This window comes from Procambarus clarkii, chromosome 91 (genome assembly GCF_040958095.1).
Source record: "Procambarus clarkii isolate CNS0578487 chromosome 91, FALCON_Pclarkii_2.0, whole genome shotgun sequence".
Taxonomy (NCBI): domain Eukaryota; kingdom Metazoa; phylum Arthropoda; class Malacostraca; order Decapoda; family Cambaridae; genus Procambarus; species Procambarus clarkii.
The window spans coordinates 13,401,053-13,421,849 of record NC_091240.1 but is presented as its reverse complement, the minus strand read 5'-3'; the positions used below and the strand labels follow the sequence as shown (position 1 = coordinate 13,421,849).

The following is a 20,797-nucleotide window of genomic DNA, read 5'->3' as shown; positions in this document are numbered from 1 at the left end:
TTATTTTGCATTTTATTATCAAAATGATTATGATCACATACACCCATCCTAAAGCCAATGAATGACAGGAAAGTGTTACAGTTTAATTTAAAGCTGACATGATATATGGCAGTCACTGGCTTCAGATAATGAATTCCAATAAACTTAAATTGACTTGTCAAACTAACAAGTCAAATTGTTGTTCAATCATTCAAATCCCAATTGTATACAGTAATTTATTGAATTTACCCAAATTTAAGGAATCTTTCCAATGGCTAATTCTTATCTCAAACCTAGTGAGCTTAACATGATAATGAAATTGTCCACTTGACCTTCATGGCACCACTTAACTTGCTTTACAGTTACCTCTCCATCAATGATACCCAACTACCATTATTTGTACCCATGCTAAAGTCGCTATCCATTTACAGCTCGTCGTGCATCTCTTCCACTTCTCCAGCATCATCTTCCTCATCCTCATCTAGCAATTGTTCATCCTCATCTGGTTCATCTTCAAACTCTGGCTCTGCTTCCACCGGTTCATCCAAAGGAATTCCTAGCGATTGGCGCATCATTTCCTCTACGGACTTTGAGAAGTTCACCGTATCCTTCAGCATGTATCCCGATCTTAGTGTAGCTGTAAATAATAAATTTCCATGTAGCACAATTTTTTATATTAAACAAATAAAATTCAAAAACCATTAAAAGACACTCACCTGTATGGTACATCATAACTGCAATGTTCTTTGCTGTAACATCTGTGGGATCATCTCCAACCCGCTTTAAAAGTTCTTTAATCAGTGGGTGGCGAGGATTTATCTCTAGCGTCTTCTTTTGGCTTAGGTAGTAACTGAAAATAATGGCAAATTAATTGCAAGGTACTTAACATTTATGCCTTTGACACCGTTACACTAAGCACTACATTAAAGTTTCTATCTAAAGAACCGAACACGACAACAATACAAACAGAATCTTACATTACTTTCCAGAATCTTACATTCTAGTGAGATCATTTGCAGAACAAGATATTTAATAAAACATTGAATAAAATTTTACAACTGCACTGTCAATGCTTGCTTAAAACTTTTGGGCACTAAGCCTACCTCAGCACTAAAGAACCAAGGAGCAAAATGCACCTATACTTTAAATTATAGTTTATTAACCGAGAAAATCCATGGCTACACAGCACTGAATATCAAGTCTAGAAATTCATGAGAACTATAGTAGAGAACACTTTTATAAACATCAATTTTGGTTTAAGTACTTTTGTGATTTGTGGGGGCCAAAGAAATTTTAAGCCTAAAAAATCTGAATACCCATCTAGAATAGTACAACAACACTTTCCTTCCAACCATTATGGATCTGTCTTGCCATAAGTACTCTAGTTTGCTTTAAGGGTAGAGAATTTGCTCAAGCCCCATGAATGGCCAGTATATAGCTCTTGCATCTCCCTCCCACTATCACGTGACGAGGCCACACTACGTCAGTTTACTAGAATTAGTTGCACAGTGTAGCCAACTTTCCAATGGGTTCATATCGAGTAATCTAAAGAATGCATCAAGCCAGGATTTTTTTACCATCTGTTACAGGATAGTCAACTTCCAATATTAATGTACTGTATATAAATTAGCAAAATTTCTCTATTCCACACCAGGCAGTTTGCCCTCCAAAAAATTAAATTTAAAGCATTAGGTAGTAAATTACTAGTATACTGTACATTGTTAAAAGGAATCAAATACATTACTTACTCCCTTTGGACATCATTGCTCTTTGCATGAGTTTGCGAGGTCACAATACGTTGCATATTTGCCGTCCAACCGAACCTCGATGATACTAATGCACACGGCGACTCCGACAGCCTCTCTCCAACTTCTGCTTTCACAATCTACACAAGAACATTGAAGCTTACCTTACAATAATCCTTCCCATGCACTAGAGTTAGTCAGGAGCGACATCTCCCAGTACTGTATTTAGTACTGTAGAAAAGACTTGTGACCAGCTTTTAACAAAGTTGCACCAGCTATAAAACATGTTTACTGCTATAATCAGTCTTTAAATGCCTTGCAAATTTTATTAAAAATTAACTATGGCAAGGTTGCAGTTTAACCACTGAACTGCACCACTATACTTGCAGAAGGCAAAGCGCAGGCAAAGAAAAATCCCATTTAAAGATATCGTACGAATAAAAAAAAAACGCACAGTTGGTCATGTACAAAATGGACACCCAAGACCTTCAGTGAGGCGGCCATCTTTAAAAAAAAATCCCAGCATGCCCTAAGGGCTGCTGGCTGGATCAGTTTCAAGCGAGCAACCATGGGTGGCGCGCATGTGCATCTGTCTCAAACACCTGTGACAGTGTTGAAAGATTACTCTGTCTGAAATTCAGACATTTTGAAGAAAAGGATCATGATACTGATGCAGCTAGGCACAATAGGGACCTAACAAGGGTGAGATACAAGTGATACAGCAATGATGACAATACAGGGAGCATATCCAGTAAATGAGCACCACCCATGACGTCTCCAATTTTCATAGATACTATAGATAAATCATTTCTGGGTTCAGTGATGATGCATCCGATACAAGTAGCATAGATGAACAGTGTTTGCCAGTGGTGGTGGTTACAAGTAGCATAGATGAACGGTGTTAGCGGCTTCCATGGCGGTGGTTGTTACAGTGCAATGAGTATGGGTGAATTTGCAAGGGAGGACTTTTTTAACAATTTAAGCGATGTTGCACCCACTTTACCGTACACAGGTGAAGATACGAGTGATACCAGGACAATTGTCATCGATTTTGTCTTTACCTAGATTTTTTCAAGACTACCTTGCACTTCACAAGCTTTGCTACATACCACCTACAGGAACTAAAGCCAAGGGTGTACATGAGCACGTTGTTTGCAATTGCACAAAGAAACAGGAAGCGAAGTTGTGTGTTCCCTGTGCATCGAGTGAAATCACGCTGTGTACCATAGACTTATTACGCACTTCCGAAGTATTGGGTAATACAGTGTATGACTAAATAGTGTCTGTACATGGTGTACATTTAAGTGAAAGTAAGTAATATTGCAACAATGTGTTGACAGTGACACCTGTATCTCAGCTCCTTGGAACAATGTTCTACTGTGTACATATTGTAAATGGCAAGTGTGCATCAAACAATTAGAAAGCCCAGAAAATGTTTAAAAAATTAATGAAAATATATTTGTGACGGGTCTCGAGATCTCCCGCATGACCGCCTCTGGGAGCTTCATGCATGGGCGCACAGACTGATGACATTGCATCTTCATGTCACCAAATTTTTTTTTTTTAATTATCCCCCCCCCCCAACCACCACCATGTAATTGTCGAGGAAAGTGACTAAAAAAGAAAAAGGGGGAGGGGAATTTTTCAGCGGACCACCAGAATGTCTCAAAAGTGGTGTAGCACGGAGGTTAAAGCACTGCCAGTTACAGGTTTACAGTTTAGGTTTACTACCATTGATTGTTATTGGTGTCTGCATACAATTTTATGCATGCATGCATAATTTTATGCAAGTCATTCTTCACTTCTATAACAGTAAATTTGTGAGCTTCACTCTTGCATTAAATACCTGGATGCCACTCTTACCTTAAGAAGCTTTAAGGAAACAAGTTCTTAATACAAGTTCTTAATAAGCAAAGGTAAAGAACTTTGTTACAGGAAAGAAAACCATTACCCATGCCAAGTAAACTTACTCCCTATGAGAATCATGAGTCTTCTGATGTGCATTAGATATAGCCAGGCGTTCCATATTGCCAGTCCAGCCAAACATGCTTGCCACTAGAGCACATGGAGAGTCAGACAGACGCTCCGATACAATTGCCTTTGAAACCTGAGTGAAAAGTTCAAGCATAGGTAAAACCCAGTCAGTGCAGAAAGTCAATGCATATGGTTCCTCTAAATACCATTTTCCTAAATTAAAAGAATGTTGGAGTCTTAGACCAAAGCACCCAAAACTATTTACAGACTTCACATGCAGTTAAAAGCAGAAATCAAAGTTTAAAATGTTTATTAAATCAAATTTCAAGTTAATATTTAGGAGCCAATAGTAAAGTTCATACAATGGTTTTAATGCCCTTCATAAAAGGATAAAATACCAAGATCTACAAATTATAAATTCAGCACAAACAGGTTTACCATGACCTTTTTATCCATACACCATAACTTAAAATCCACATTAAATGTCAAACTTTTGTTTCACTTTCGCACAATTGATGCAGTGAAAAAAACTTGCCCCTTATGCGTGCGGCGTTTCGGGCGATTGAGCGGCAACACTGAAAGGTGTATACTTCACTGTCCTGACGTTAATTTTCGATGTACGCATTTCATTTTCGTACCAATGTGTTCACAATAGAATGTTCTAGAAAAACATAAGTATAAAATGTCACCAAAACACGAGTTACATCGGCACCAAATATAGAACTACGTCAATCACTAGCCGTCAGCGCCAGACAGCAATGAAATGTTTCTATTATCTTCAGGGTTGTCAACTCTGAACTTGTCCTACAACGTTAATTTTGGTATCACTGAAATCGCAATAAAATTCCCTACGTGGACATATGCATATAAATAGAGAATCAATGTCGCAGCCCACCCACAAGAGTGGGAAGTGGCCGAAGTGTTACCCGCAGCGGCATATCAGCGAAACCCGCATTGAAAAGTTTATATTCTTTTCACTGTCCTGACATTAATTTTCGATGTCTTTCATTTTTGTACCAATGTGTTCGCAATCGAATGTTCTAGAAGAACAAATGTAAAATGTCACAAGGATGCGTTAGACCGGCAACAAAAACTAAGTCTATTATACTCATCGTGTCAATAATACAATTGTTTTACCACAATGATTCAATGCCATGCCATTCTCCCAAATAATCTCTTCAGCTATTAGAGAAAACGTAAATTTCATGGCGAACATTTGTAAACTATCCAAGTAGATAGGACAAAAAATGGAATTTATACAAATGTTTTCTCGAGACTCCTGACGGAGTCCCTTACGCGGACACAAGAGAAAACTTGGTAACGATCAATGTCTGGCGCCACCCCTGCGTGAAAGTGTTAAGGAATTATTGAAAGCCATTACAATATTGATAGGAATAATAATTAAAAACCAGTTGTTATTAACCTCTACTTTTGGAAGATTCAATACTTAATCCCACAAAACTTCAAATTTACTTTAATAGTGCATTTATGCCTAGTTCATTCACAAGTAATTCATGGGGGAAGGATTACTTTTCTTCCCCATGTTTGCAGTCGTACCCGCTTTGAGTTCTACTCCCCAAGCCTGGCCCAAGGCTTGGGGAGTAGAACTCAAAGCAGGTACGACTGTTAGCAAACATGGGGGAAGGAAAGTAATCAGCAATGTTAGACCTGGGACCAGGCCAGAGCAAGATTAGTCAAAGATAGGTTGCAAGCTGCCGTTGCCGCTTTGTACAACTGATCACTGCGCATTTATTAGTAAAGCTCAAGTGCTTTAGCAATTTTGCAATGTATAACCACAGACTATCAAGGGTTTAGAGTACTATTATCACTGCCAATGTTTGCCCAACATGCACCATTCATTAATGCTACCTTTCCATAATTAGAATTTTATTGGTTTCTTTGGGCACTACCATTTCTAGGTCTTAATCTTTCATAAAACTGATTAAGCATATACTTTAGGAAAAACAAAACACTATAAAGAAAAAGTGATCAAGCTGTACATTACCCAAAATAATTTTCTAAAACTAGTTTAATGAAGCTAGAACCAAGGTCTAGGAATTTATTATATTTAAAGCAAATGACAAAGGCACTGTTGAAGAAGTTTGTATAAAATGCTAAGATTTTTTATAACCATTTATATCATGAGGCCAGGTTTTTCTATGCAATACTTTGCATTATTTCCATGTTTTGGAGTACATATTTAATTGCATTAACTAAAGCTTTTCCAAATTATTTACAAGTCCTATTTCTTACCTCCTCTTTAAGAGCCTCTTCAGAAAGCCATTTTGTTAGTGGCTCAAAAGCCGTCTTCAACTCTTCCATTCGTTCCTTTGCTCCCTCTCCTTCATCAATTGTTAAGCCTTCTTTGGCCACATTCTGGAACTTCTTTCCTTCAAATTCTGGTATGGCATTTATAGCATACTCGTCGATAGCTTCAGTCAGAAACAGCACCTCGTAGCCCTTCATTATTAGACGTTCAACAAATGGCGAATTTTCAACCTAAAAATATCAAAATTAGTTATGCGGCCAAAGTGATAAAGTTTTGCTTTAAATATTCCAAATGCTTTCCCACACCTACCATCCAGCCCACCACCTACCTCATCTCTTGAAGCACCAGCCATGTAATATATGTGGTCTTGTTTCTCCTTCATTCGCTCTACGTACTCTGACAACGAAGTCAGTTTATCCTTGCTCGCCGAAGAGAGGAAGCGCAACAGTTTGGCAAGACGAGTGCGGTTTGCAGAGTCTTCAATCGATCCCAACTTCATGCTGTAATGGTAAAACATTCAAATACAAAACTATGTTATATTTTATAAGTACTTTAAAAATTTAATCCAACATTAGCTCAACTAAAAATGGACTACACAAGTAGAGCAACGAGTGGATTCATTGCCTGGAGTGCACAAGATGCCTGTGCACCAGTTCTTCCATGGGGCCAGGACTACCATGTGGGGTATCATCTGATAGCCCCTATTGTGATTTATTGACACCATATGGCCACTGTAGGTAGTCATTCCAAGCTTCTAGAACCTGTAGTTAAGTGTGGGCACATGTACTCTGCTGTGGCTAGCCTGGCCTTAACTGACAGTTGGTGTAACTAGGGGGCTTTGATGGATGGGGCCCCTGCCCTCGCCTCCTGGGGGGGGGGGGGGGGCCCTGCCCTCACCTCCCAGGGGGAAGGGGGGCTGACCTCGCCTCCCTGGGAACTTTTTCAGGTCCCTTAAAACATTTGGGTGCAACACTTAATAAAAAGTTTACAACTTTAGTCCCAACAGAGGGTCATTAGATATAAAGGAAATGCTAGAAAATAGGTGTCTAGTGTAGAATATTAATGGAATAAGTAGACTTTGTAGACAGTTCTAGTAAAATTATTATTTAACTTACTTTGTAGAATATTCCTTCCAGAATTTATCATATTCTTCAGGTTCCATTTTCTTTATCATGTCAAGGGTCTTGCGTACCAATTTTTTCTTTATTACTTTTAGGAGTTTGTGTTGCTGAAGATTTTCACGAGATACATTCAGGGGCAAGTCGTCCGAATCTACCACACCTCTAATAAAGCTCAAGTAATTTGGCATCATGTCCTGTGTAGAAAAGGTAGTCTATTAATTGTCTAAACCAATAATACCAGATATAATTACACAATCCCACATTCTAAATGGTCTACAGCATCAGTTAAGTACTGTATTGTTAATATTTCAAGTGCCTACAACTGCATTATTCACAATGTGTCATTCCCAGATGGGACAAATGGTTGGGCACATTCTCGAGTAATGCCTCGTGCCACCTAGCAACAAGTGGGTTCCCGATGGCTAACTATTGCATTGCTTCTTCCTGGGAAGAGGTCTTCCCCAATTTAAGTGCTAACAAAACTACCGTAACCTCACCTACAACCTATTAATTTGCAGGTTTCACACTAGTGCTACTGCAATATGTAGAAATATTTACTGCATTATGAACCTTTACATTTTTTACAAATGGGAAAACTAGAGATTACCAATTGTGAACATTATGATTTCAAGGAGACTAATATGACTTTCCACAAGGTTATTGACCAATTTAATTGGGTAACTTCATAGCCAAGACTGCTATGAGGCCTAGTTTATCCCCAATTTCAAAATTAGAGAAACTAAATGCAGACAGCAAGGTGACAATTTTTAACCAAAGTTCAATCTAGTATAACCACCATACAAGCAGGGTAAGTGATTTCGAATTCTGTTAAGACCAAAAACCCTTTGGACTAGTTTTGAATACTGTAACACTACTCCAATCAATTTCTTAGTTATTGCATGGTAATCAAATTTCAGGAGCCTGCAACTCTTAAGGAAAAGTTCTGCCCTTTCAGCAGCCAGTTTGACTATGCAAAACTAACTAATTTGTATAAAAAAGATTTAGAGGAAAGGAAGTGAGCAATATTAAGAACAAAGGAAACTGTAAAAAGGTATTAGTCCATACATAACCACTGTCCACCCAAATGCCATAGACTGCCTGCACTTCAAACACTACAGCAATTCAAAGTCGTGTGTTGTGCAATAAAATTTTTTTTTTTTTTTTTTTTTTGCATAAATTAACCACCTACAAACTTTTACTGTATTTATCTAGGTCTTTCCCAAGTCTCAACTTCCATACATGCAGGTCTTTTATGAATACCCAAATAAAAACTTGTCCAAACTCCGAGTCCCCTATCGTGCATCAATTCACTAACTGAACCTGCTCGGCTATTCCCAGTGGTATTACAATCAGCACAAACTATATAAAGAAATCTCGGCAGCCTACTAGTAGGCTGTCAAGATTTCTACGGAGACTTCGAGAAATCTCAAATTCTCCGAGATTACTACGGAGGGAAGGTAGGAAGGAAGTTGAGAGGCCTACGGAAGGTAGGCCAAGCATTCCCAGTGCACACACAACTATGTTAAACTCATTCACCCCACAATGTTCAAACTTAAGCCATTACAAAATTTGTGCACGACCCTTTTGCATCATCCCGCATGCTCAATATTTTGGTTTTATGACTGCTGCATTATGTAGCAAAAGTTAATTAGGAATTGAGCAGGCAACTAATTTTTTTTTTACAATTAAAGCAAGTACAATTTTACATAATTCTTACAAATTAAGCACATGTGCCAATATTAAAGGATTAATTTTTAACAGTTTAAGTGTAAACTAAAGTGTGCAGAGAGAACTCACCTGGAAATCGTCAGTAATAAACACGCGTCTAACGTAGAGCTTTATGTTATCCGTGCGAGTGCCATACTTATTGAAGGACTCGGAGGGTTGAACTTCTGGGACAAACAAAAGTGACTTAAACGTCACTTCACCTTCTGCTACAAAGTGCGTTTTGGCTAGAGGATCTTTGGAATCTTTGCTTAGAGTCTTGTAGAATTCATTATACTCTGAATCTTCAATATCAGCAGGCCTGTAAATTAATGCAGGAAAATTACATTTAGAACTATCAACTTAATCCATAATTACTATAAACTTATAAAGGGCTGCACATCTTTGAAAAAATTACAAGAGCCCAAGCAACCAGCAAATGCACAGTTCAAGATTTCACTATAACACCAATATCCAAGGCTGGTGCTAGGCCAAGTGTCACATGTTCCACACTGCTAGCATAGCTTTTGTGAAGTTCACATTTGGTACCAGAAGACTACAGAGAACATGCAAAGAAAAATTTGTATTACCATTGTGGGCAATACTAAATTAAAATTATAGCTCCCAACCTGATCATTTTTACATGAAATTTGGTAGGATATTTAACACACATTAAGTAGCACAAGTATGCTAAACCTTGACACTTTTTACACAGCAGGGTTACCAGTGATAAATTTAACATTCTTACAAGGTACAACAAAAATCACAACCACTTCTACCAACAAGGAAAAAATTCTAACGTGTATAGTGAAACCTCTTGCATCAAACATAAGGCCACTTCACACATCAGTGGTTTACTTCACCAGGGTTGCCAGTCTACTTCCATTTGCCACTAGTTTCACTTCTAGCTCAAAATTCTCTGCAGTTATCAAAAACTAATGTATGGATGGATGGATGGAGAACAGTTGGACAAAGTTCCAACTCTTGAAATTTAGCACTATTAATTTAGTTAAGATTTTCCATTTGACATCACTGCTTCATCTTCGTAGAACTGTGGGGCCAAGTGGTACAGGGGCCAAATAAAAACACATAGAACAAGTAATTTAAAATATATTTGTGGATACTCACAGTGCTCGAGACTGCTTCTGGGAGCTTCACACATGGGGCGACCAGCCCGTGATGCCCCCCCTTCTCCATATCCCCTCACCCAAAGTGAAGTTTTAGTTTTTACATGTACGTGTTCAAGGAAGGGAAATGATCATTTAACAGATCAAAATTTTGCGAACACTATCTTATGCGCACAGGGGAAATGTCCCAAACACGGCGCATTAGTGGTCAATTTGTTTTCCATTAAATCTTTAACATACAAATAAACTTTAGTATCTAGTATTACCCACTGAACTTTTAGATTAATATTTGGTCCAGAAGGTGGCGAGTGTGTCTGTGCAGGTCGGCATTCAATCCTCTATCCAAGTGGTTGGCCACCATTCTTTCTCCCGTCCCATCCCAGATCCTTATCCCTTCCAAGTGCTATATAGTTGTAATGGCTCTTCACTTTCTCCAGTAGAAAGTGGGAGGGGAAGGGATCAGACATACTAAGAATGACTAAAAAGATGGACAAGTTTAAGACATGCCAACAATTTTCCTTCATTAGCAAAATTAGGGTCAATATTGGCAATTTAATATGAAGCTTACTTTCTTGTCCAGATTGGCTTGGCGTCATTTAGAAGAGTCCAATCCCAAGTAGTCTTCGAGACCTTCTTTGTTTTGGGCTTGTCCTCTTTCTCCTCTTCCACCTTCCCTTCCTCGTCTTCCTCTTCAACCTGTGGACAATGTGTGTCAGTTTTCAATCTACACATTTAAACAGTATATACAAGTATTTAAAGAGACAAAGTTAAACAGTCCAAGTTGACCCTACGGGCTCCAACATACCTTATCCTCTTCTGCCTCATCTTCATCAAGAGGTTCTTCAACCTCTTCAGTTTTAGAATCCCACAAGTAGATTGGAAAATTTATGAACTGGGAATACTTCTTAACCAAGTTCTTCACAGTATCCACCTCAACAAAGTCATAAGCTTCTTCCTTCAAATGCAAAGACACCGTCGTCCCTGTCAAAGTTGACCATTTAGAAATGTGCAAATCTACTATACGAGGACAAGAAATTCATTAAAGTTTTAATGCCAATCAGTGAATTTTTTATTATCTACCAATGGTTGAAAGCAAATGTTACCAAAGTTTAATGCCTTTGGATCAGATTTATATATAGACATCAAATATAAAATATAGACATCAGGAATGACCAACATAACCAATGGTAGTCTACAGTTAAAAAAACTTGGCTAGTAATTTTTAAAAGTAGTCGTCCATTCTTCAGTTTTATCAACTATTCTGAAATAAAGGCATAAAGCTCAAGCACATCTAAATACCAAAAATCTTTGAGCAGTGGCCATGGCTCGTCAGGGGACCCTACAGAAATCCTCAGTCAAGTACCTATCTTTCAACTAATTATATCTAGAAAATTTACAATGCTTGCCAAAACACTTGGTAGATACATTAGTTCTCTTTACAGCAATGTACAAGAAAATGTGTACATTATCAGTTTGAAAATAAGCAATACCAAAATTTTAAACCTTTATATTCAATTGCTTATCAGGACTTTTGCATACACTACCAAATTCATTTGCAACCCATTTGATACCAAGATTTATCATTATAATCCTAAAAAACATTAGGATTCATTTTAAGAGTCCCAAGTGGGACCCCGAGACGGCCGGAATGTTTATGATTGGGCACGTGCCGACTGGGCACAACGCTAAAAAGTACCTTGGAGCCTCAACAGCGTAGTCCTTAAGATTTCACTGAAAGTACTTACAGCTATCAACTACATGAACTTACATTTGAATATACAACTGTAAATGACTTGCTTCTGGCCTCTTGCATAAACCATTCAAAATTTATAGTATAGTTGCAATGAACTAAAATCTTGCAGCTAAAGTAAAGTCTTCCCACCATGTGGCGTAACTACTTAATACAGTCTTCAGAACAAGTCAAAGCAGAAGCTCAAAAGGCAGCACATTCTTTAACTTTAGCTAAGAAAATTATGCTTTGGGCTAATCAAAGAATTTTGAATCTTCCAAATTTACAAAGTCTTGCTTTCTATGACAAGTTGTCTAATGTCTTTTTCCCCCCCTCCTCCCCAGTTGACTAATTTTGCTTAAATTGCTGTAAAGGAGCATCAAGTTTAAAGTGCAACCATTTAATTTTGGGGCAGTGCATTTCATCTAACAGTGTTTATGACTAGTTAAGTGTCAACAAATTAACTTGAAGTCTAAAGATAATCCAAAACAGTTTTGTTGGTCTAGTTCATCTATTACATACCCTATACCCAACCCGCAAGCAATGGTAGGAAAAGTCAAGAGGATCAGCTACTTCACCCCAAATTTCATTTAGCCAAGCTACAGTATTGGCTAGTGAAATGTATTATAACCGAGTTCAAGAATGACCACAAGTAGTGTCTTTAGACCAAGTAGCTTACATATGCTGAGAGCTAGTTTCATAATTTGCCAATTATACACCAACCCCATATCCAGTGGTGGAAAAGTTACAATCCCGCCACATTGACTACAGTTGGCAAACCGAGGACATTTGGCCAATCCAAAACTAGAACCTTCAGGTCAATTGACCATTTCTAGCCTTTATATTAAACCAGTGGCAATGTGCCAAAAGATTGCACATTACACTAGTACAGTACAACTTATTTCCATGTAGCAGTTAGGAAATTACATTTTAGCAGTTAACACAGTTCCCCTTACCATTCAAAGCATTATGGCTAACAGCCTAATTGAACAAAAAGCTAATTTAAGTAAATTTATTCATTTTGCTTTATTACTTTAAGAGACCTATTAACACTTTCCTTCTGACAATACTAAAAGTCATTGTCAGTGCTAAATTTTTGGTTCCATGTTCCCAAGCTATTCCATTTGCATCTGTCAGTAAAAACATGACAATTGCTGCAACCGTGTGGACAGAGCAATAGTGGACCCAACTAGCTTTCTGCTTGCCCATCAAGCTTTATAAACTTTTTTGCATTAATACTATCTAGTGTCAAATTTGTAGTCATGACCCAATAAGTAACTTTGAAAATGCAAAACTATTGTAAACATTATTGCCAAGTGGGGGGGTCCAGGTAGATTTGAACACTTAGTCAGGAACACAGGTCAGACTGCTGAAGTGTTAACAGTCTAGCATTTTATGCTACTTTTGCACCAATTTCTAATATCCATCTTTGTGAATTTTCAGTTTAAAGTATCTCTTCGCGGAGAGCGCGAAAGTGTTAAATTCATTCATCAAGGACAGGGAGCCTGTGTATGTATACACAGGTTCAGAGATGTTTCAGGGTTCCATAACCAGGGTTCAAACCCTGTTGTAGGGGCAAGGGTGCTAGCCATGTGCTGTTCCATTCACTCATGATTAATAGATTTGGAATTTAAACTTTAAGTTATCTAAATCTAGCATGCCCATTTTTAAACTAGACTACAAAATTGCTTAATATTCAGCAAATTAAAAAATTGCGTTCCTAGTTAAAATGTAAATACTGTACCGACAAACCAGTTCGGTATTGCCAGTTAAATTTCACCATCCCTTTAAAGTAGTCCTTACTAGGTGAAAAGTGCTCTGCAGCCAGCTTACCTCGCTTCAGCGTGTCTCCACGAGGATCATCAGCAACTGAGAACTCCGCAGAGTTAGATTCCCAAATGTGTTGCTTGTCTGAATTATGTTTACTAGTCACCACTACATTGTCTGCTACAAGGAATGCAGAGTAGAAACCAACACCAAATTGTCCAATCAAGTCACTAGCCTGTAAAGAAGTACATTTATATAGGCTTTGCACAATTACAAGGGTTTAACAATTCATAAATTCTTACTAGATTGGCTCGTGCCTACCTGATCAGTAGAATCAGATTCCTGAAGCTTTGAGAAGAATTCCGACGTACCCGACTTTGCAATGGTCCCCAAGTTATTGACGAGATCACTTCTACTCATACCAATGCCAGTGTCGGTGATGTGCAGCACATGATTATCCTGAAATTTAAAAAATATTCAAGCCTCTCAAAACAAATATTCAACAATTTCAGTTTCAAATCAATACATAATTGCACTTACTTTGTCGGCCTTAATTCTTATCACCAATTCTGGGTTTGTATCTAGTTGTTCTTTATCAGTCAAGGACAGGAGACGAATTTTGTCCAGGGCATCAGATGCATTGCTGATCAATTCTCGGAGGAAGATCTGCAAGAACAGGTTTTTATTAAAAATTATCCTATTCCCCTGATTAAAGGCAGTCTAGAACACCCAACATTATCAAACTGTTAGTGGGGGAACTAATTGCCTAGAATAAAATTAAAGTTCGGGTAAAATGTGCAACCATTTTAACAAAGTTAAAGTTCAAAATGTTTTAGGGACCAGATTCATTAAGCAGTTATGCAAGTACAGTACAGTACTTATGAATGTGTACATCTTTCCTCGATCTTTGACGGCTTTGGTTACATTTATTAATAAACAGTTTACAAGCATGAAAACTTCCCAATAAACTTATAAAGAGCCTCCTGGTGCTTCAGAGCTCATTAACCGTTTAATAATTGTAAACAAAGCCAACAAAGAATGAGAAGATGTACAGGTTCACAAGTGCTTGCGGAATTGCTTCGTGAATCTGGCCCCAGACAAGACAAATGGAAACTACCTTTGACCTTTGAGGGCAGATCTTTGGCCGGTAAGAAAATTACAAGTACTCCGCTCTGTAGATCAACATTCTACCCCCAGTGTAATCAAGAACCATCCTTATGTATTTAACACTGATAAAGTACATGGCAGGATTCCCAGGCCACAAACAAAAGGAAAGTGTCCTGTAGCATTAATCACTACTGCACACGGCAAAATATCATGGCCAAACTGGGTGCACACACCAGCATACATTTTAGTATATAAGGATTCAAACCTCCAATGGGTACACAGAGCTCACGACTATTAAACTGCTATCTTCACAAAAAATGTGTGCGCATCTCTCGTGGCTGCGAGCCCCTCTGTACTGCCAGGGTGACCAAGGCTGGCCCATGCATCTGGAGCTCTGCACAAGTTACAGGGTCATAGTACCACTATGATCATAACTAAAATGATTAACTGCAATTATTTTTTAATGACCGTCAGATCCTGACAAAAATTATGTACACATGGTTCAGGTATCAGTGAACACAATGCTAGTCATTATGTTCACAGCAGGAGGCTCACATTCACACCACACTGATAAGGTTTGTGAATCTATGCATCATGCAAAGTAACTTCATATTCTATTAGATAATCTTTCACAAAATTAGTTATTCATGATTTAGTAAATCCAATATTAGCAGTGTTCATTGTAATAATGTACATAGTACATTTTTCGGTATTTTGCTCAATCGGGTGCAAGTCATCTGCAGGTCACAGCATACAGTGCAATACTATGCCAAGATTTTATTACCACAGATTTATTTTGTTATGGCTTTTATACATTTTTATAACTATATATAGTTAATAGCAAAACCACTTATCTGAGATAATAGGTACAAGCATTTTCTTTTGCACATTAAAAAACAATTGAATCTTGCTAAAAAAATCAGCTTTATGTTAATTAGCATCCAGGAAGCAAAGATCCAAATGACTACCTCTTGTGATGTAGCTTAGTGGCCCAGAGTAGCTTTTTCAGTTAAAATGAGGTAGGTGCCACACGGGAATAACGGCCCACTCTCACCGTTTCTCACTTAATTCTAACAATTTGTATGTGTCAATATTGGAGTTCATTATGTACAACTCTAAGACACACATTTACAGATGTACAGTATATAAATTCACTGTATTCACATATATACAAACCTAAAGTTATTGCACAAAACACATTAGTAAAAATACTTTGTCCTAGAAAAAGCGACTCTCGCTGTTGAATAAATACAGGAGGCCCATGGAAGAATTGAGAGCCGTGTACATGCAAGTTGATTTTTTTGGTACTGTAAACTTAAAACCCACCATGGTTGTGATGCACAGTGCAGAGGTTAAAGTAATGTGCATTTACACTTTCAAACTATGTGATCTACTACAAGTATTTTGAAAATCTCGTGCTTGTCATTTAACACTGCACCCACCTTACCAGCCAGACTTCTGCCCTCAAAGTTATTCATATATTTTCAGGGGCCTAAATTGCTGTTTATTAACTTTCACAAACTGCTTCCAATACTATACACTACCCTTTCCCACTGTGCCATCAAACTAGTCAAATGTGCACTATATAGTTTCACTACTCTTACTGCATTTATATCTTAACCCTTCTTTCATATCTCTTCCCACCTTACAGGTATTCAAAACTAGCTCATTTCCTCCATTACTTATGTACAAGTTTCTACTAGCACAACTTGGTCACTATCTCTCAACCAATAAATTTATACAGTACCATAATGTTGGCACACCTACAGTAACATCAAATAGATTGAAACAAAGTACAGTATTAAATTAATGCTACTTACCTCTTTGTTCCTGTACAAGGAATTAATGATCAGCTTCATCATGCGGTTCACTTCTGCCTGAAAGACGTGCTTCTCCGCCTTCTCTCTCAACTCCTTTATCTGCAACAATCATTACCAACCATTTTACTATTTCATCATGCCTTAAATTCCAGTGTATGGCTGTGGCACAACAAGTGTCCAAAGTTTAATTCTCAAAGCAGGACATTTTATGAACTTAACTTTTCACTTTATTCACCTACCCAAGCAGTATGAAATTGTTAACAGTATGAAATGGTTGAAATCTTGGGAAAGGTTTAGTTTGCATGAGAAGATGGAGAAGGGGCAGGGGGGGGGGGGGACTAACCTTAAGCCTAACAAGATTCCTGTCCAATGACTTGAGCCAAATGCACACTTGTCAACCCTATGAACAACTTTTCAATAAAGGTGATTTCAATACAGAAAAAATTATAAAGATGCCTCATTTAGGCTTCATATTAATAAAGGAAATTATGTCAAGCCCACAAATTTTTAGTATTTAGTATTTTAGTATATTTAGTATTATAGTTTACTATTTTGTGTGTAGTAGTTGTACATCACATAAGCATTGTAGATAGCCATTTGCACAAAATAGAAGGTAATTTTCTTCGTCCATTTGTGAGTTTTCCTTATGAAGTGATAATATTTGATCATTTGGTCAAAGTGATCAACACCTTTCATGTTTGTATTGTAGTCACAGATTGCATTTGGCTTGTTGAGCAGTCCCCAAAAAATCTGATAAAAAAACAGATTTTTGGCAATTATTTTAGTGGACGACAGCATTGCGTCATCCCCGAGATTACCGACAGTAAACTGATAACGCAATGCTGCGTCATGCCCGGACTAAAGTGTTAATGCATCACTGTCCATTTGGACAAGACAACTAGCTGCATCAGAAAACCAAAGTAATAAGGGACCATCCAAAGATCACCTTTCTCAACTACACAACACTAAATTGTTTTGTCAGAGAATTTTCACCATCTTTTGCCAGTTACCTGCCAGAAGAGCACAACTAATATGTACACATTCCTACATTTTATTCACAGAAGCCTTATTGGCCCGTGACCAACACAGTACCATGTCGAAGGATTGATCAACCCAACAAGTAACGGTGACTGGTGGTAGCAAAGCAGACAAGCATAAACCCTCATGCAACCAACAGGTTTGACAGGGCAGTCAACGACTGGTCACTGGCTCGATAAGAAATTACCTGGGTCTAAAGGCAGCTAATCAAGCAGGACACCCAGGCACTACAGATGTTAGCGGGGAAAAGTAACCCCTGAACAGCCTACATAAAACGGTTACAAAGTGTGCTCGTAGCCTGCTATATAAACCTAGCCCATGCACCCTAATGCATCCCATAAAAAACCTCCCCTCTCTAATCACGAGGTTATGCTGAAGAATACAAGACTCGCAACCCCCAGTGGCTTTGTCACAGATCAACAAGCAAACACCAGAATGTAATCAACCACCACCAATGGTAGTAGACCTAGGCTCATGAAGCCCGAGTAAGCAATGCCCAGTTCACTTAAAGCAAAATGCCCAGTTCACTTAAAGCAAAATGCCCAAAACTAGGGATGACATGCTAGCAAAGAGTCACAGGATTAAATCCCAAGGATGGCCAGCAGTTTGTAGCAGCACTGGTATATACAAAGTATTTCATAATGAATTATTAATTCATGTAAAATTTAAGAAAAATTAAAAGAATATTTTACTGGGTGGAGGCACTCTGCAAGGCTGTGTGGTACTTTTCAACCCATGATGCTCTACTTTGCCTGACTTTTTTTTACCTTCTGAGGCTTCAGAAATTTATCTTTTTACAGTCACAAAGCTATTATATCCACTATTTCCATGGGCAAAACAAATTTTATAAATGACTACCACAAACCAAACTATCCTTTAACTGCCAACCTGTGCCACATTAAGTCCATCTAGTTTAATAGCCTCTTCTTCCCTGGCCACCACGTTGTCATCAGTGCGTGATCCCTCCATGCCCGAGCCCACATCCTGCTCCACAGTCCCCACATCTCCTCTTGCACTTCCTGAAACAAAATATATAAAACTTGAATTTCTTGTCAATGAGAATTATTACAGCATTACAAGTTTAGTGTGCATTACTTTGCTCAGTATTCATAGCCAGGTTTGTGTACCTTCCAAGGTGGTTATGTAACTACTGCACTTAAAACAATTTACTAAATTTATGCTGTTGAATTTCTATATGTTGTACAATTTACAGAACCATTCCTTTAGTAAAGACTCCCAACATATTAGATTTTCATGGGAAGGGGTGACAACATTGCATCAAGTTAAACCATTTACTTTGGTACATTTACAAGGTACAGTACTACCCAATACAGGGATAATTACCCCCCCACCACCCAGTCTATGACCAATGCCTTGGTTATAGTGGGTCTGGCCACTCAGGCTCTTTTACAACACTGCTTTCAATCTGATTTATGAATCTTTTTCCCTAGATGATCTGGTATCCTTTGGAGGTGTATCAGTTTTCTTAGCACAGGTCAGCTAGTTGTGTATGTTTAGGGAGGTGTTGAAAAGTTTGTCCCTTAAACAATGGAATTTTCCTGGCATACATAGTGCATCTTTTTGTTCAATAGTCATTCATACTGTGCCTCCTGTTAAGAGGCTTTTATCTGCAAGTTTGGAACAGGTCCCTCCAACACTTTTCCAAGTTTAAATTATGCAACTTTCCTCTAACAATTATGAATTTCATGCACATTCCCAACAAGTTAAATATATTTTCTATCGCCTAACCACTTCAGCTGGATAGTAATCACTTGCTTCATGCAGGTCGGTGTTCAATTACTATCCGTTGAAGTTGTTGAAGTGATTATCTATAGTGTATAGGTACAATGCCATATAGTGTGTAGGTACAGTGCTAGAGTCAATGGATTACCACCATCCCCTTACCAATAACTGACAATGTATTCCAACAGCAAAAGACCTCTTGTACACTACTAGGCTAAGAGTAGGGCTGTAAGTGTGCAACAGAATGAACTAACATCTTAAATTACCTTCACTAGACTGGCATCTTTTGAAATTTGCATTATCCAGTTTGTCATTTTCTTTTATAGTTTTGAGTGGCATTTTATTTAGTTTCCTAAAAGGAAAAGCCAAGAGGACTACTACCAATTCTTCCACAATGTTTCCCCCTTTTCGAGCGAATGACTTGTTCCTTGTGGTCCCTGCCCGACTTGTTCCTACCACAGCATAGAAGCCCGAACCTTTGTTAAATGCCATGCCATCCACCCCTCCCTCATGGCCCAATGGAAGACAACGCGTCAGTTTAGAGATCTGCCGTTACTTCCAAAATTAATTTAGCCCTAACAAGCACTGTCAGAAAGTGGAGGGAGATAGTACAGTGGACGTTATAGTTTATAATTTCAGTCAGGAGGATCACAGCCTTTCGTTACTAAACTTACAAGGAAATTAAGTTTGGTAACATTTACAATTCAGCTAATCAAACTGTGCAGATAGTCAATATTACAGCTACCAAATTCCTATGTTAATGGAGAGCCACTGTACTACTATAATGCTCCCAACAGTTTCCCAGCCCACATTTCCCTGCTGGCTGATGCTTTGACATGTTCCTTTCCTCCACTGTGCTAGAGGAAACTTTACTTCCTGCATTGGAATTTCCCCATTTAAACCCGGTGCCAATACGTGTACTTGGTACACCACTAGAGTAGTGACGGCGACCCAACACTTGCACCCGCCCGCCTCTCCCTCAACCATTACCCTCATGTACTACATCAGCGGCCCCTCACAACCCGCCTCACCAGCCACCAGCAGCAGGAGACACGCCAGCAGCGACACACACCGGGAGCTGAGGTGTAACATGGTGTCAACACCCGTGGGACAGCTACACACACACACCGACGGCTCTATCACACGACTAAGCGCCACAGTTTTACTGTGTACACGACGGCTAGGAGCCTCCCTAAGTAGGCGTGGTCATGAAAATCCCCAATCAGCGCAGACCACGCGCGGCCATCAGCCAATGGCAACTCGGGGAGTGTGTGAGTGAGGGCAGAGTTGGCTGGCTCCTATTGGCTCCCGCGCCGCCCCGGCGTTCTTCCAAGCACACCAGCTGAATCTTTGTTCTTTTACGTAATAATGAATATCTCAATTTTTTCCAAAATGTGTATAATATACATGAATATATTTCCAACTAAAAACATACTATTATAATAAATAATATGGTATATGCTAAGATATATACATAAGCTTAATATTTTAATGACGATTATACTTTAGCTAGACATATAAATAATAAAAGCCAGCAAAGCCAAGGCAAAAGCTGGCCACCGATAATGGCTCCAAGGAAAGTTATTATATAACAAATTTTCTTCCAGAACTTTCCAGGGTTGAAGAAGTACTTATTGTTTGTGTATGTATGTATGAATGTGTACATGCATATTT

General features: G+C 38.5%; 1 protein-coding gene across 2 annotated transcripts; it reads right to left on the bottom strand.

The window, feature by feature from the left end:
• Positions 1-20,400, bottom strand: Gp93 (heat shock protein 90 Gp93). Of its 2 annotated transcripts, none has more exons than XM_045768128.2 (15): positions 20,155-20,400; positions 18,269-18,399; positions 16,343-16,441; positions 13,956-14,081; positions 13,737-13,874; positions 13,482-13,650; positions 10,725-10,900; positions 10,488-10,615; positions 8,886-9,114; positions 7,083-7,282; positions 6,296-6,467; positions 5,952-6,197; positions 3,695-3,831; positions 696-829; positions 1-616 (listed from the first exon to the last, which is right to left on the bottom strand). In XM_045768128.2, the coding sequence occupies exons 1-15, from the start codon at positions 20,213-20,215 to the stop codon at positions 405-407; spliced, it is 2,358 nt and encodes a 785-aa protein (XP_045624084.1). In that variant the 5' UTR covers positions 20,216-20,400; the 3' UTR covers positions 1-404. The 2 variants fall into 2 exon arrangements, with proteins under 2 accessions (XP_045624084.1, XP_045624085.1); XM_045768129.2 differs by lacking the exon at positions 3,695-3,831 and adding an exon at positions 1,728-1,864 and having other exon boundaries at positions 20,155-20,313.
• Between the last annotated feature and the right edge of the window lie 397 nt (positions 20,401-20,797).